Below are 17,924 nucleotides of genomic sequence, written 5' to 3'. Positions count from 1 at the left end.
ACAGCTAATATAATATAATGGTTATGGTTCTATTTTATTCGTAGAATTAGAATAAAATAAAAATAAAACAAAATAACGTGGTTAAGAATAAGAATTTTTCCTTCATTATCATGAGAATCTTGAAAAACTATGTATATGGAGGTATGGGCTTGAGGAAACAAAAAGTTAGACCAACATAGTTGATTTTTACTCTAAGTTGTTACACATTTGCCTGTTACATCTAACATTTAACGAAGATTTAGAGATAAAATGCTCACGCATGTAGCTTAAAAAGGTTAAATTGTAAAATCTATGTTTCATTTTCTTCATTGACTCAAAATTAAGCCTAAATATCTCAATCCAGCTTTTCTTGATTAATTTTAATGAATATGATTTTTATCAGCAAACCGTTGATGTGAGAGAGTGTGTGAGCCTAACCACTGTGACTGCGAAAGCGACCGCTGTCGCTAAGATATTAGTACTCAAAATGATATGTAAATTAGGAATAAGTTATCTTAGTTTGTATACATGTTTTAAGTTTTTTTTATGAAATGAATTTCATTTTTTTTAAATAGTGTTTTCGAAGATGACAAAAAACGCTACTAAATCATTAGATCAAGAATTTTTATGTTTTAAAAAAAATTAACACAATTATAAAATTTCAGGAATTATTTGTGAAAAAAAAACATTATTCAAAACTTAAAATTTCAAACGCTAATGACTTTTAAAGAACTTGTTATGCCGTCATTTTCATAAGGTTAAAACAACACCTTGAGTACAAAAAAACGACAAGGCAAACCATAATACAAGGGCCCGAGTCCACTATTAGAAGATTTACACTTAAAAAACATGTCCGTGCCAAGACCTTCTCGACACCAAGTACTCGGCCGCCAAGAAAAGTGACCAACCACCCGGCCGCTGAGAAAAGTGACCAACCACTCGGCCGTCAAGGAAAGTGACCAACCACTCGGCCGCCAAAGAAAGTGACCAACCACTCGGCCGCCAAGAAAAGTGACCAACCACTCGGCCGCCAAAGAAAGTGACCAACCACTCGGCCACCAAAAGTAAGTGACCAACCACTCGGTCATCTACCACCCATCCGTCCCCACCCAAACTAAAAAATGAAAAGTTATAAATACCCCATCTTCATTCATTTTCAAGGTAAGTTTGGAAAAACTTACAAAACCTCTACTTCACTCCCGAAGATCGCGAAGAACCCGAAGAACACGACGAACTCGAAGGACTCGACGAACACAAAGAACGCGAAGAATCCAACGGACTAGAAGGACTCGACGAACTCGAAGGACGCGAAAAATCCAACGGACTAGAAGGACTCGACGAACTCGAAGGACTCGACGAATCCAACGGACTAGAAGGACTCGATGAACACGAAGAACGTGAAGAACTCGACGAACCCGAAGATCGCGAAGAACACGAAAGCGAACTAATGACGAAGTCACGAGAAACCGAGAATCTCTTTTCGGCGAGGCAGAGACGACGAGAAGAGTAGATTTCACCACACCCAACCTACGTGCGGTCATAGGGTCCGGCCCTAGACCGAACCACGGACGGTTCTAAGTGTTGACCCAAAAACGGCGTTAACATTTTGGCGCTAGAAGGAGGGGTTACTCGAAAACAACCACGAGTTTCCACTGGCAAATTCACTTCCTCCGTGGAAAATTACAAAACTCACGAAACACAAATGGCTAGGCACCTAGCCATCTCAGAGGGCGGCGCCCCTCCGGCGGGAAGTGTCGCACTCCACACTTGGGCCCGAGCCCGCCAAGCTCAAGAAAACGACACCCCTCGAGACGAGGCTCAACCTGTGCCCGTTCATGACAACCGAGACGCACGAATGGAGCGAATCGAGACAAGTCTCTTCCAACTTGCCGGCATTGTTGGAAGGATCGGGGGCCGCAACACTATTGTTGAAGACATCTTCAACGATCAAGACGAGCGAGACGCGTCGGAGTATATCCCACTGGGACCCGAGATACAAGATTCGGAGCAAGGGCTCAACGACAACCTCAATCTTGAAGACGAAGACCTCGAGCCCCGCCAAGAGGTTAGCGATGACGCTCCCGATCCGAGTATTCGTGACATCAAGCGCATTGTTCCCGCGGTGGCGAGAGAGAACCGTGAAGGTCGCCAACGTGACGAGACACGTGAGGTTCGCCGAGCGGTGGCTGATCCAAGGCCACAAAACCGCCAAGCAACCTCGCGAAGCTCCCACTCCTTATTCGAGGCGAGAACGGGACGTTCACATCTATCCGCCTTCGATCGCATAAGCCACGAAGAAGACATGGCGGATAGCGGTGATGCTCGGAGATTCACGCCGCCAAGGCGTGTCCACAATCCAAGATCCGCTCCCCTCCATGATGATGACTTGAGACAACAATTGAATGCACATTGGGAGATTCCACAAAATCTCCCACCTCTTGAACCAGCAAACCCCGAAACAGGGACGGGGCCGATCCCGGCCAACCCAACTCCACCACACATCGCGCCCCTCGATCAAGCATCGAACGAGAGGGGGCGCACAACAAGACTTGTCCCCACAACGACTCCCGCTGATAACGCGGACATGATGACCCTCTTCCAAGAATTGAAGGACGAAGTACAAGGTCTACGAGCTGCCCAGATGTTGACGCCAGACATCCGCAACGTGATGGAGGACGCCGCATCACCTTTCACTGCAGAAATCCTGGCAGAGGACTTCGCGCGTGATTTTCGCCTCCCGACCACATCAACCTATGACGGGAAGACCGACCCTCTTTCTCACATCCAACAGTACCAGATGTGGATGAGAGTGGGAAGACACTCGCCGGCGATCATGTGCCAGGCATTCTGCCTCACTCTGAACGGTCCTGCTTATCAATGGTTTCTCAAACTGAGGCATGAGACCATTCACTCTTTTGAAGAGCTAAAACAAAGCTTTCTCGCCCGTTTCAGCGGCTCTAGGGAACGAAAATTGGGAAGAAACCATCTCCGCACCGTCAAACAAAGAAAGAATGAGTCGTTGCGTGAATACCTATTGCGATTCACTGAGGAATCGAACAAGGTTGACACGTTTGAAGACAACGACGCCATTTCGGCGATCTTAGATGGACTCCAACTTGGAGGCTTCCTCGACTCCATGATCAAGAAGGAGCCGAGGACACTAACCGAACTCACCACCCGAGCCGGAAAATACATTACTCTCGAGGAGTTTATTCACGGCCGGAGAGTCAACGACCAAGGAAGCCGTAGAAGGGAAGAGGACGAATCTGAGGACCAACGAAGGAAGAAGACGAGAGCCGATGTCAACGGTCGTCCCCCGACTGACCCAAGGCACGGCCTAGTGCATAAGTTTCAAGAACAGACCAATTTCACTCCGCTGAATACGAGGCCTGAAAGAATCTTAGTACTAACTCGCGAGAAGTTCAGAGCCCCCGAACCTTTGAGGATGGAACCGGGAAAGAGAGATAGGTCAAAGTACTGCGAGTTTCACAAGGACCACAGACACTTAACCTCCGAGTGCTTCCATCTGAAGAGGCAAATCGAGGCTCTCATCCAGCAAGGAGAACTGAAAGAGTTTGTCCTCAACATGATCAACAACGGCAGAGCCTCCACGAGCCAACAAACCGCGACCACCAACGGAGAAGCGCATGGAAACAACAACCGAGCAGCGACTCCCCTTAACATCGTTAACTGAAGAGCCGCCCATCAGATTAGAAATCCGTGCCATATACCGGATCCCAAGACCTAGATCGCCCGTTTTGAAATTTAAATTCGCTTTTATTTTGCTTTATGTCTTTATTTTTGTAAACCCCTAAGAGGGCCCGACTTTTGTAATTCGCATCCGCGAACGCCCCTTTTGCAATGAAAAAATATTTTTCGGTCACATTACTGCTTTTGAATAATTTTCAAAACTTATGCATTCAGAAGAATAAAAGAGTTAAGAAATAATCAGCCTTACGAGGCCACGTCTTACGAGACGCAGCCTTACGGGGCTAACCTTACGAGGTCACGTCCCACGGGATTCAATCCTACGGGATCAAGCCTTACGAGGTCATGCCTTACGAGACACTTCCCCACGGGGTTAGCCTTACAAGGCCACGTCACACGGGACTCAATCTTGCGGGATCGAGCCTTACCAGGCCATGTCTTACGAGACACTGCCCCACGGGGTTAGCCTTACGAGGCCACGCCTCACGAAACCCTATCCTACGGGATCAAGCCTTACGAGGCCATGTCTTACAAGACAAAGCCCCACGGGGTTAGCCTTACGAGGCCACGTCCCACGGGACTCAATCCTACGTGATCAGCCTTACGAGGTCACATTTTACGAGAAGAACCCCACGAGGTTGCATTTTGCAAAGTTGCACTCCGCGAAGTGAGCTGGTACGACATACATCTCTAAGTCACAAGATCAAAAGACGTTGACAACAAAACTCTCAAGGAACACAAGACAAGTTTCTCGCACGACAAATCGCACAAGAAACTGGGGGGTTAATGTTATGCCGTCATTTTCATAAGGTTAAAACGACACCTTGAGTACAAAAAAACGATAAGGCAAACCATAATACAAGGGCCCGAGTCCACTATTAGAAGATTTACACTTAAAAAACATGTCCGTGCCAAGACCTTCTCGACACCAAGTACTCGGCCGCCAAGAAAAGTGACCAACCACCCGGCCGCTGAGAAAAGTGACCAACCACTCGGCCGTCAAGGAAAGTGACCAACCACTCGGCCGCCAAAGAAAGTGACCAACCACTCGGCCGCCAAGAAAAGTGACCAACCACTCGGCCGCCAAAGAAAGTGACCAACCACTCGGCCACCAAAGAAAGTGACCAACCACTCGGCCACCAAAAGTAAGTGACCAACCACTCGGCCATCTACCACCCATCCCTCCCCACCCAAACTAAAAAATGAAAAGCTATAAATACCCCATCTTCATTCATTTTCAAGGTAAGTTTGGAAAAACTTACAAAACCTCTACTTCACTCCCGAAGATCGCGAAGAACCCGAAGAACACGACGAACTCGAAGGACTCGACGAACACAAAGAACGCGAAGAATCCAACGGACTAGAAGGACTCGACGAACTCGAAGGACGCGAAGAATCCAACGGACTAGAAGGACTCGACGAACTCGAAGGACTCGACGAATCCAACGGACTAGAAGGACTCGACGAACACGAAGAACGTGAAGAACTCGACGAACCCGAAGATCGCGAAGAACACGAAAGCGAACTAATGACGAAGTCACGAGAAACCGAGAATCTCTTTTCGGCGAGGCAGAGACGACGAGAAGAGTAGATTTCACCACACCCAACCTACGTGCGGTCATAGGGTCCGGCCCTAGACCGAACCACGGACGGTTCTAAGTGTTGACCCAAAAACGGCGTTAACAGATCTTATTAAAGCAACTCAAATGCAAGCAATCAAAGTTGCTCTATTGCTGAAATGACAATGCTATGTCACATTTTTTAGACAACATAGCATTTTGGGTAATAATGTTTATGACAATGGTACGACTTTCTAACACCGATGACCACACAACTTTAATTTTTTAAAAATTTATAAAATAATAAAACACAACACTAGTTTGGATAGAGCGCGAGACCTACTTCAATCAACTTTTGGTTCCACTTCCATTTGAGTGTTTTGTTTTTAAGGCGTTATAATAAATGAGAAATTTCATTTTCTAGACCCGAAAGTAATGAAAATATCTTAATTAGATCCAATACTTAAAAAATATCTAAAATTTGACTTTTGTACCAGTTTTGGACGAAAATACCCTTGCAAGACTATATAACACTACTAATAACAAAAAGTTCATTCATTACTTATTGAAAATCTCTCATTCTCTCTCATTTTCTCATCATTTCGCGTATTCAATTGGTTGAATTATTTCAAAATGGGTAAGTATGCTTCTTCACTCATCTTTTATAGCTTTAGTGATATAGTTTGTGTAGAATAAATAAAGTTGATAGATGTAGTTTAAACTTTCCGGAATTTGACGTTATTTCCGATGAAATCCGACCGTTTCGGATGAAATTCATGTACAAATTCCGATGAAATTCAAGCAGAAAATCCAGCAGTTTCCGGCCAATTCCGACCCTTTCCGACCTCTCCGACCAATTCCGACCCTTTCCGACATCTCTGACCAATTCCGACCTCTCTGACCAATTCCGATCAATTCTGACCTCTCCGACCAATTCCGACCGAATCCGATGGATTCCGATGGTATTCATCGGAAATTTCCAGTTTTTCAGGAAAAAAAAAAATCTATTTTTACCTCCAAATCTCATTCAAATCAACCTAAAATAACTATTAAGCACTAAAATCTTGTATCCTATCAATCCTACGCTAATCAAACTATGAAAAAAAAAACATAAAAAAAAAAACCTAACATTTTTGGTCATTTTGGGTTATGACACTTTGAGAGCTTGAGACCTTGAAGTAGTGTGGTGGAGGTCGGATTTGTGGTGGTTTCGGTCGGATTTGGTGTGGTGGACGTCGGATTTGAGGTGCTGGAGGTCGGATTTGTGTCTTTGGCGTCGGAATGGTGTGGTGGGCGTCGGAATTTTGGAGAGAGCTAGAGAGAGAAAGAAAGAGAGTGAGAGTGAAAGAGATGGGAGGAGGTGTATATTTGAATTAAGGGTATTTTCGTCCAAAATTGGTACAAAAGTCTAATTTTGGATATTTTTAAGGGTCCAACGGCTATATAGCCCAATAGAACTTAAGCTTTTGCAAAATAGCCATAGTTTACCAATTATAAGAAAACTAGCCCAAGTAAGATTAATCTAGGCTGGATTAAATTTAATCTCAACTAACTATAAAGACATAATGTAAGCTTTATGAAGGCTGGATTAAAATTAATCGAGGCAGGATTAAAAATCATAGTACTCTCAATTGGTTATTTTGCTATACCTAATGAAATTATGGCTATTTTGCAAAAGTCATAGTTTGAATTGGCTACTTCATACCATTTTTCCTATTTTTTAAGTACTGAGTCTAATTGAGATATTTTCATTGCTTTCGGATCTAGAAAATGAAATTTCTCTAATAAATTATGTAGATGGAAACAAAATAATGTGTAAAATTTTGACAACCATAGAGCCCGTAGCATCTACACTAGACCAGATATAAAGGGTAGCATGGAAAATGAGTTATGCATCGAAACAAACAATCCCAATAAAGTGCAACTTCGTCAAGAGACCAAGTACTTGCAGCGTAACGCTTACCCTGGAGCCATAGATCCATTCGGCTCCTCAGCCTACATGCCTGTGCACGAAAGGCTGTTTTTAAGTACCATTATTTTATTTATCATTTGTGCTCTCATCTCATCACATTGACCACGTTTGAGTCTCACAAACGTCAGAGTCAAATAAACGCTGACTTGCCTCGATACCTTACCAAACTTGTGGTATCACACTATCGGCGACTTCAAATTCAAGTCTTAAACGTTAGCAATGCCAAGAACCGTTCAAGATTGTCTGCTGTGGATAGTTGACGCTAAGGTTTTTCGCAGCGTGTGTGTGTAAGACTTGGACGAACAAAGAAATAGGTCGTTTCAATTCCCGTTTAAAAAAAATAATATTAGCGAAATATTTATGCCAATGATACTTTTTTGTATAATATTATTTCCTGACAACGACTTCCGAGTGCACAATAAATTTGACAGATTATTTTTTATGAAAAAAAAGAGAGAGAGAATTGGCCTATTGTATGTTCACTGTGATTGGATCGATTTACTAGTCCCTATTATTACAGAGGCAAAAAACCAGAAAGCAGTTAAAACCTTGAATATAGTCTATTTAGATAGCATCTTTTACTTTGGGCTAAGACTATGAACCTCAAGATACATACGTACATATTTATATATATATATATATATATATATATATATATATATATATATATATTCAGTTGGATTGGAAAGTATATATATAAAACTACAAATAAATGTATATATTTGAGACTTGAATTCGAAGTGCATATTCAAAGAGTTGCACAGTCATCAGCCAAGCTTCTGTTAAAGCATAAATTAATTAAGATATCAGAATGCTTCAAATGCAACTAATCTTGAATTAGCCGAATTCAAGCCTAGTCCAAGACTAAGTCAATTTCTTCCTTCACTACAAACAAAACACTACAACTAATGTTGATCAATGGTTAATATTCTTTCTCAGAAACGCCGACACTGATCTCAATTAAATCTCCCGGCTTTGCTGTAGAATAAGTCCTAATGTATACGGAAGAGGAAATAAAGAATAGCCATTCCCAAAGATCAGGCCAATAATCGGTTTGCTGTCATGTCGAAATCAAAATTAGAACAAAAAAATGAACAACACGAATAGACCTGTATTAAAAAATCCACATCAACACTGACATTACGAATTCAATAACTAAAACAGTACTCAGCATATATGCCAACTATTTAAAGCTTCATAAATGAGACACTAATGTTATTCCTCAATTGGTTTCCACAAGTAATGCAAGATGCTTGGTGTACATACGAAACTATGAAAGCAAACTCAACATCCATATCATAGGGTCGTACGTACTAAACATCAAGAGCAGGAATACGAAGATTACATTCTACAACAAAAATTGGTCATAAAATTACAAGGCAAGAAAAAGGTACCTCACCGCAATTGAGTAAAAGAATTATAGGAGACACTAAAGGCGAAATTAAACTTCATAGGTGATCGTCAAAATGCATCGCAAAATAATAATCCAGCCTGTTTTATTAAACAATGGCCATTCACAGAACAGCATTGGCATTTCTTTTCTCTACTACAGCCAAAAGGAACTTAAACTAGAACTCAGTAAGAAAGTAAGAGGGAACCAAAAGGAAGACAGGATTAGAAACACAAAAATCTATTGAGATTAAAATGCTTCAACTTATCAGAGTAGAAAATCCATTCCGTCTTCTACTTATTTCAAACGGAAACAATGTCTGGCTCGGCTCCCCTAAAAAAACTTCTTTACACAAAACCCCGATTCAAATAATCAACGTCGGGATACCATTCCATCAGGGAAAAAAAAAAATTTAAAAAAAAAAAAAAAAAAGGTTGGTCCCGATTCTCTTCTCTCTTTCACCATCCATCATAATTAAAAAAACAAAAAAAATTACACAGCAGCAGCAGCTATCATCAGATATATATATATAGATACTAATAAGTTGAGAAAAGTAAGTAAGAAAATAGGAAAGAAAGTACTAAAACTAGGCGCAAGCAATGAAATGATGATTATTGGAAGGATTCAGGAATGAGAAGAATAAAGAGGCTAGGCGGCGGAGGAGGAGGGCGGCGGAGGGGGCAGGAGTTGATGGACATTGTTGATGAGGTGCGGGGCGAGGAAGGGGTGGGAGAGGAGCCTGGCGGCGGTCCAGCGGCGGGAGGGGTCGCGCTGGAGGCAGCAGCGGATGAAGTCGCGGAAGTCGCGGGAGGCGGAGGGGGGGGCCTCGGGGGGCTGGGACATGCAGATGGAGACCATGAGGCTGGCCCAGTCGCCCCCGCGAGCCACCGAGAAGGGGAAGCGGCCGAGGTAGAACTCCAGCACGCTCACCCCGAGGCTCCAGATGTCCCCCGCGTAGCCGTCGTACTGCCCCTGGTTGAGGTCGGTGTTGATGCGCTCGGGGCTCATGTACGCGATGGTGCCCACCGCGGAGTTGCAGGGGTCCATGGTCTGCTCCAGGATGCGGCTGACCCCGAAGTCGGCGATCTTGACCTGCTTGCGCGAGTTGAGGAGGAGGTTGGAGGGCTTGATGTCGCGGTGGACGATGCGGCGCCCGTGGAGGTACGCCAGCCCGCGGAGGGTCTGCCGCGCCAGGTCGGCCAGGTCGCGCTCCGACGGGATCTTGTGCCCCTCCAGGGACCCCCGGTCCATGAACTCCAGCAGCACCTGGATCTCCCCGTTCTGGTCGAACATGTCGTGGCACTTCACCACGTTCGGGTTGTCCACGTCGCGCAGGATCGAGATCTCGCGCCAGATCTGCCGCCGCACCGACTCCTCGTGGTACTCGCCGTAGATCACCTTCAGCGCGTACTGCCGCCCCGTCGGCTTGTGGATCACCTTGTACACCGTCCCTCCCGCCCCGCTGCCCACGCGGCTCACCCTCTCCAGCTCCGCGAACTGGACCACCGGGTTCCTGCTGCTCTCGCTCTCCTGACCGCCCTCCTGGTTGCCCTCGTGATTGCTCTTGCTCTTGCTCTTGCCCTGGGACGACGATGACGTGGCGCCCGACGACGGCGGGAGGGGCAGGGGCACGGCCAGGGCGGGGTCGCGCTGGGGGAGGGGGAGGGTTAAATCCATGCGGCGCCGGGCAGGTTTCCTGCCGCCCGCGGATGGGGTCGTTGATGACGTCGAAGCTCCGGACGAAGACGGCGGCGGCGGAGCCTGAAGGGGTTGGTTGGGTCTCATCATGGTGTCGGATTTCAATGGATTGATCGGTCACTCTGCACGGCCTTGTAGGGTGTGTGTGGGTTCTTTTTTTTTTTATTTATTCCCTTTTAAGCAGCGTTGAATTTTCGTTTTTTCTTTTTCAGGACGTTTTGGTTGGGGGAGATTGTTGGGTTATGGAAGTAGCGAAAGAAGAGGAGCAGTGGGCATTCTTTTTTTTGGATGACTATTATTGGTTTGGTTTGATTCTGTATGGCAGTCAAAACAGAATCGAAAAGGTGACTTTATGGTAGGAAGAGAAAAATTGTAGGAAGACAGATTATTATTCTTCCTACAACAGACAGAGAGAGAGAGAAGCGGAGAGGAAGAAGAGTGGAAGGAGCGAGAAATTGGAGGAATGGAAGAAAAAAAAAAGGAAAGGAAATGAAAGAAAAGGGCAAAGAAGAGAAGGGAAAGAGGGCCTGGAAACAATTATTAAAAGCTGAGATAGAAGAGGGAATTGGTGATGAATGCTAGCCTATATTGAGATAGGAAGAGAAGTTGCAATCAAAAGCAGGGAGAGAATCGAGATTTAGATGGGGAAGCAGCCCACGCGCCGTGATGGAGATTGGAGACAACAGTCCAATCCAATGCCCTTGGGCTTTTCCAGTGGGACCACTCCAAACTTATGCGCATGGCCTAGAAGACCAGGTTTCTGTATACAAAGAGTTGTTTCAGGAAATTTTAGGGATATTTGGTTTAGCCACTCAAATTTGAAGAAATGATTTAAAATGGTTTATGTAATTTTTTTTTTTAGTTAAATGTGAGGAACTGAGGATGAATACTTTAAGAGGAAAGTAAAAATGTATAAAAAAAGGAGTTTTATGTAAAATATTATGTGGATATTTGATCTGCATAATATTGTATTTGCCAAGTTTTTTAATTCCGTAAAAATTACCACAAAATTACGTTATGTTTAATTGCCATCAAAATGAATTTTTTTTCGTTTTGTGTTAATATTTAGATGAAGTCGCAAATTTGAGTTTTTTTTTTCTCGGAATATTATAATTTCTTGAAATATCAATGATATTTTGATGAGCAAGAAAAACATATCTTTTTTTAAAAAAAAAAATCTTTTGAGTTGCTATAATCCTTACGCCATCAACTCGTTCCAAGTAAACTTTATACACTTCGTACAATCTTTCCTAGGTTAGTGCTATGGTTTCCAAGCATTCGAGGTTACCACCCAAAACACCCAATCGACGACCTTGAAAGATTTTATTTTGCAGATGTGCTATTGTATAGTCAGGTGGCGAGTTGCTCATAACCCAGAAATTTCAAAATTGTGTCCCACTTTATTTCGTATAAGCCCTCCTTTTCAAATACGAGTACATGTTTATCACTGTCTTACAATGTCTCCCTAATGGTTGGGAACACTGCTTTGTTTGGGAGTGCCGCTATGTAGCCGTACACGAATGCAAATGGTGTATGTTACCCTATTCTTTATTGTTCGGGGCAATGCTTATGACTTGTCACCTTATAAACTAGGTCTGCTTTTGAAGGTTAAGGAATCTCACATCTACAAAGTGTTCTTCTAAAGGATTTGGTCATACTACTTGGGTGATTTGGCGTATGTCTCAAGTTCCACCTACTTGGCAAAGTAATCAATCGACACAATAGTGTATCATTGGCAGAACTTGCCCTTGTAAAAGCCCCCACCTATTGGAAATCAGACCGAATTAATATGACTCTGATACTAGCCGTTGGGTGTCGGACGAGTCTAACTCGCTCTAATTCCCTATGTTTGTGATTGAATTAGATCATATTCATTCCAAATACAATTAGTATGTTGTTTAAGTCTAATTCATATCACAATCTAATTAATTATTAAAAGTGTGAAAAATGATCAGAACAATTATACTCAACTTAATGACGAACTAACAACGTTGGGCCATGTGAATTCATGATACCACAAAATCTGTCACGACCCGCGAGGGTCGTCACCTCGTCCGCAAGCCGCGACTCGACGGAACCAACATCACGTAGCGGGAGCATATCACTTATGAATAATGAAATTTATTAAACATATAATAAATGAAATACAATATTATTAAAAGTGCGGAAACGTTTAGTACAAAAGTGGTTATCAAAAATCTCGGGAAATTTGTCGTTTTTCGTTTAGAACTAGAAGTCGTATATCGACCCTTATACATATATACATGTGTACATAGAAGCTCCCGACTTTACTTATATACACGGGATATTATTTAAGAAGAGTCGATATTATTCAAAATATTATATATATATATATAGAGGACCACTTCCCGAGCTAGAACCCATAGCCCGTAGGTCAAGAGATACCCGTCTTGTCTCGGTTTCCTTCTCTGTTGCTTACATTGCCGCCTTGCCCTTCTCTACATTACCAAGGGACATAAAACTATGAGTTGAATGACTCAGTAAGCGGGAGTCTAGCCTAGGAAAGAAAAGCAAGCTAATGCAAAACATTGACGTGCGAACAAACACATAAGAATGTAGAATGCAGATGCATATGACTCACGAGCATGCCTAACGCGGGGCCTCTATCTACGCTATCACTTTCCATTCCACAAGGTTATACAACATCCCCTGCTACAACCCTTGGAATGACAAGAAGCCAACCTCAGACTTCGAGCAGTAGTCATCAGTGGCTTTAGTGTTTTAAAACTGTCTGGGATCCACTAGTGGTACCATCTTCGTTTGGGCGCCGGCGCTACGTGTCGTCATGACACAGCAAATGGGTTCGCCGTGGTGACCTTTCCCATTGCCAGAACGGGGTGCTCTCAGCAGCTCCCGTGGAGTACTCAGCGCCATCAGGACCGTCTTAGTCCTCAACACGAGTCGGAACTCGTGGGTACTACCGACAACATTATTTATTATGTGGATACTCTAGCTTATAGAGTATACAACTAATTACAAACAGGAGAGCGTCTCGGGATAAATCCCAAAAGAACTTATTATTTCCCTTTGAAGCTCGTTAAGTGTTTTAAGTTGAAAGCTCGAAATGTGACTTTCGAACTCTCTACTCTCGATTGAATTTGAGAGTCTATCGCTCTTCCGTCCTCCCGAGTCTAACCTACTTCCTAGAGTTAGAAGAGAAGTCTAACTATACACATAGCAAACGTGGCTAGTTCAAGTTAGCGTTTAAACCTAACGGGCGTACCCGAACTAAGTTTTCAAGCAAGAGTGGCCGAAGCCTTATTTTTCGAGTTTATTCATTTTAGGGTTTTCACCTACTCTTGTTTACTAGTAAGCAAATGCACAAACAAACAGGGTTATCCCCTTGGTAAGTAGTTGACTTATGTCTCCTCACTTACCCGGAATTGTTCGACAGAAAGCTCGACGATTCCCGAAGATGTCTTGCTTCACACGTTCTTCGAGACACTTGGCACTTGTCAAAACGTCGAAAGAACTAGCATCCGGAGTTGAATATCCGTTAGTTATTGGATTCGAGTTTACTTAAAGAGGATATGGTTCGTTGTCGGGATTAGAGTCGGTTCGGAATTCGAGAATTTAATTTATTATTCTCCGGTTTTTCGGAAATCAAACTTATTCAAGACTCGTATATTTTCGTATCGAGAATGATACGAAATAAAATTCAACGAGTAATCATGAGTCTTAAATAAATTAGTTAATCCAAAATTAAAATAACCGGGAATTCAAACCGAATAATAAATTAAATTCATAAACGCTATTAAATAAATAATTATAAATTATTTATTTAAATACTGAAAATACATATCATAAAACAACTAAGAGTATTTATGTAACGACCCGATTTTTTTTTTAAAGTTGTTATCCGATCATAGAAGCTTGAATTTCATTACATACTTGTCAATAATTTTTTTTTTTTTTAAAACAACTAGAACTGAAACAATTATTTATTCTTAACTAAAAACTTTAGCTCTAGAGTTTAATAATATGAATAAGTACAAAAATTTATTTATTCGAAACTAAAATAATTATTTGTCTTCAAGATGTTATACATAGAAAGGAACATGCTTAACACAATTATCATTAACTTGGCAGCGGAAAAACGTTTTAATTAGCGTAGCGGTATCCATCCCCACCCTTTACTCTTGTCGCCACCACGATCCCAACTCAAAGTCATTTACCTTGCACGTGTCCTACAATGCGAACGAAGAAAAAAAAAACATATACAAACATGTGAGCTAAAGCTCAGTGAAACGAGGTGGGTCGCAAGAACCTACTCTGGCGTAGGCCGATACGTCACCTACTTAGTGTTTTCACTTGCATACTTATTAAATCATTTGCATGGTAAAGTTCATGAAATAAAATAAGTCTAAAGCATGCTTGGAAATTCTTAGATAAAAATACTTTAATACATATTAAACATAGTTCACAAATATGATAAGATAAACTTGGAAACATAATCATGTAATCTACCATGCATATAGAAATAAAATAATACACATCCATAAATTTAAATAATACTTGCACATAATATTATTTTGAACTAATTCGCATTGTAGTGAGATGAACTCACCTCTCGGTTTCAAGATACTTAGCACTCGAGCTAGGAATCCGACTCTTTCTCGAACCTATAGGAAAATAACTTATGAGCTTCTATAATCTATTCTTACAAAACCAAGCTTAAGGGATAAAAGACCTATAAGAATATTAAAGCTCTAAGAACGATCTAAGGCTCGGGAAAACATGATGCATATCGAAAATATAATTTGAAAGTTTGTAAAAACGTTGCTGGAAAAATTTATTGTCAGGATGACCTATAGTTACACTTTTGTTAATTACGGATAGCTCGTGACTCGGAATTCGGTGATTCTTTTTGCAAAACAACAATAACATCCATACCTTTAAAATGACATATTAAACATAACTTAATAATCTGTAAAACATTCCCAGAATTATTTTTAAGTTCATTAAACAAATCTGTCCGGATGAGAATCTAGTTTCGGCACACAAAATTGAAAGTACTCGTTCGAACTCTTTAAAACTTTATTTTCTGAAATTTCTTTTTGAAACATTTAAAACACATAATATATATTTTACAAAAAATATTTTTAAAATAAAACTATTAAAACAACATGTTTAAAATATACTCCATAGCATGACATCACTTCTCGGGTCCTAAGGATATCTCCCTAGCAGTGTGCATTTAGAGGATTTTTAAGAACGAAATAAAACACATAAAATACATATAAAGACATATTACAAAAGAAGACATATGTAGCTTCGTTTTGGTATATTCCATTAACAAATTGAGTATTTAGAAGTGATAAAAACTAATTACCAAAGTTACATAAATTAAAAGGCAGATTTGAAGAAAAATAAAACATTTCATGCATGCATTGTAAGGTTCTAGTTTCTAGGGTTGGATGGGAACATGGGAATAAACTAGAACTAAAATATACTAAGGAACTATAATTATAAAGAATTAAGACGGGAAAAATGCTAACCTCTTGGACTTGAAGAAAGGACAAGAATTAATCTTCACCTTGATCTCTAGAAGTAAATCTAATGAATTCTCTATTCTATGATTTGTCTCTCTCCACTCTAACTCACTTTTTTTTTCTCTCTAAACTTTGAAAATTTGGGATGAAATGAGAGAGTGTCTTGGGGTCTATTTATAGGAAAATATTGGGTGCTATATGGCTTGGACAAATCGTGCATGTCTGCCCCTCCCACTCTTCTATTTTTTTTTTTAATTTCCTTATTGAAACACACCAAAAATCCTTACACATCCATACACTTAAAGGATGTCCTATTCTAGGTTCTATGCATGATCATGCATGAGATAAAGTTGTTCTTATCAAACTATTGGAAATGACAAATTTGTCACCACCAAAAGGTTTCTTACACAACAACCAATTATGGCAACTTTCAAGACAACAAATTTTGTCCTACTAGAAACATCTTGCTCGGCTACACCAAGAGGAATAAGTCAAACAATTTGGCTTTTGATGTCACAAGGTTGTTTGAAAAGTGTACCATTGCTAGAAGTTGTAATTGTGTCACAATATATAAAAAAATGTGTCACATTCTTAAATAAATTCAATAATAAATAATCTAAAAGTGATTTAATGAAATTGATTCATGAAACATGAAATTAAATATCTCATGACATGAGATCGTATCAAAATTAAAATATTGACTTTTTATCTTGAGTCAACTTTCTTAAAATAGAAAGTTTGACTCGAAACGAGACCTTCCTAAATTAGAAATAATTTCTGAGAGTGTCTAAAATGATTTTTGAGTATGATGTTCCTCAAAATTTCTCATTGATGTAGGAATATTTCAAATACAACATATGAATAAAGCTGGAAACGTAATAAGGAAAATTTGAAATGTCACAATTTAAACGCTATAAGCGATTTAAAACTCACGAGTTAATCGAGCTTTATTTCGATAACTCCTTTATCCCGATATCTTCAAAACCGGCCTTGTCGCCTTCGACTCGTCGGGTTCCCGCTCGTCCGTCAAGATCTGTAATTCAAACCGGAATCCGATAACGAGTTAACATCTTAAATCCAAAACCCTTATCAATTCCAAAATCCAAATCCCGATTTCACGTCTTAAAACCCGAACCCAATTAACCAAGTAAACTCAACACGAATCCAAATTAACCCAACGCTATAACACACAGTCGACCACAAAATCATCAACCTGAGGCTCAGAAATTATCACAACATAGTCAGACCGAACCAGCCAAAATTATTGCTCACGGCCAAACATCAAAATGAATCACCCAGCCAACAAATTAAACAATAATCATCAGACTTCCAATCAATTCCCAAAACCATACGGCCAGGATAACTAAACCAACCAAATTCGTCCAAAAATTCAAATCACCACTGAACAACCCTTTCCAAACAAAACCCAGACATTGAACAACCTCAAAAACAACTCAAGATCATCACTAAACACGCAGAGATCAAAAGCCCCAATTAAAAACCTAGTTCATCACATTTTCGGCCAAATTCATACCAAACCAAGGAAATTCGAAATCAATACTCAAATTCAAGCTATAACCATCACTAATCGAGTCCAAACAACATATAAATCCAACCAATTTCACTAAATTCAACCTGGAACCACAAACCCCCAAAATGGAACTAAGAACCCTAGATCTCACAAATCCATTCGGGTTTGATTTCCTTACCAGGTTTCTCGTGAATTTGGACTCCTCGGCGTGCTAACACTCTTTCCCGACGTCTCTTTCTCGGGCGGTGGTCACGGCGAGCTCGCGGCGGAGTGCTTAAGGTGAGAATTATTATAACTTAATAAACTTTGTAGACTTTTCAATCATAGACAGATCATATCGTAGCACTTGCATGAAAGTTCTTTTGACATCACTGTCGTTCAAAGCTCGTTTGTCACACGATCCCTCGTACGGCTCTTTTCTTCTTTCTCTAACATACAGCCTCGTCTTCATGATCCCCAATTTCTCGAATCATTGTGTAGCTTGTTCTTCTCCCTCAAACCGAGACCTTAGTCTTCCAAACCATTCTCTAGATAGACATTCGGATATAGTGTGTGCTAACTTCATGTTTGTTTT

At 41.1% G+C, this 17,924-nt stretch overlaps 1 protein-coding gene across 1 annotated transcript; it reads right to left on the bottom strand.

The window, feature by feature from the left end:
* Positions 1–8,685: 8,685 nt before the first annotated feature.
* LOC149402166 (mitogen-activated protein kinase kinase 4-like) lies at positions 8,686–10,896 on the bottom strand. The gene has a single exon (XM_089609647.1). The coding sequence runs from the start codon at positions 10,394–10,396 to the stop codon at positions 9,257–9,259; it is 1,140 nt and encodes a 379-aa protein (XP_089465773.1). The 5' UTR covers positions 10,397–10,896; the 3' UTR covers positions 8,686–9,256.
* Between the last annotated feature and the right edge of the window lie 7,028 nt (positions 10,897–17,924).

Source organism: Urtica dioica, chromosome 3 (assembly GCF_054948205.1).
Source record: "Urtica dioica subsp. dioica isolate 48M chromosome 3, U.dioica_male_clone48M_v1_H2, whole genome shotgun sequence".
NCBI lineage: Eukaryota > Viridiplantae > Streptophyta > Magnoliopsida > Rosales > Urticaceae > Urtica > Urtica dioica.
Note: the sequence above shows the minus strand (reverse complement) of the source record. Positions and strands in the feature narration are given on the sequence as shown.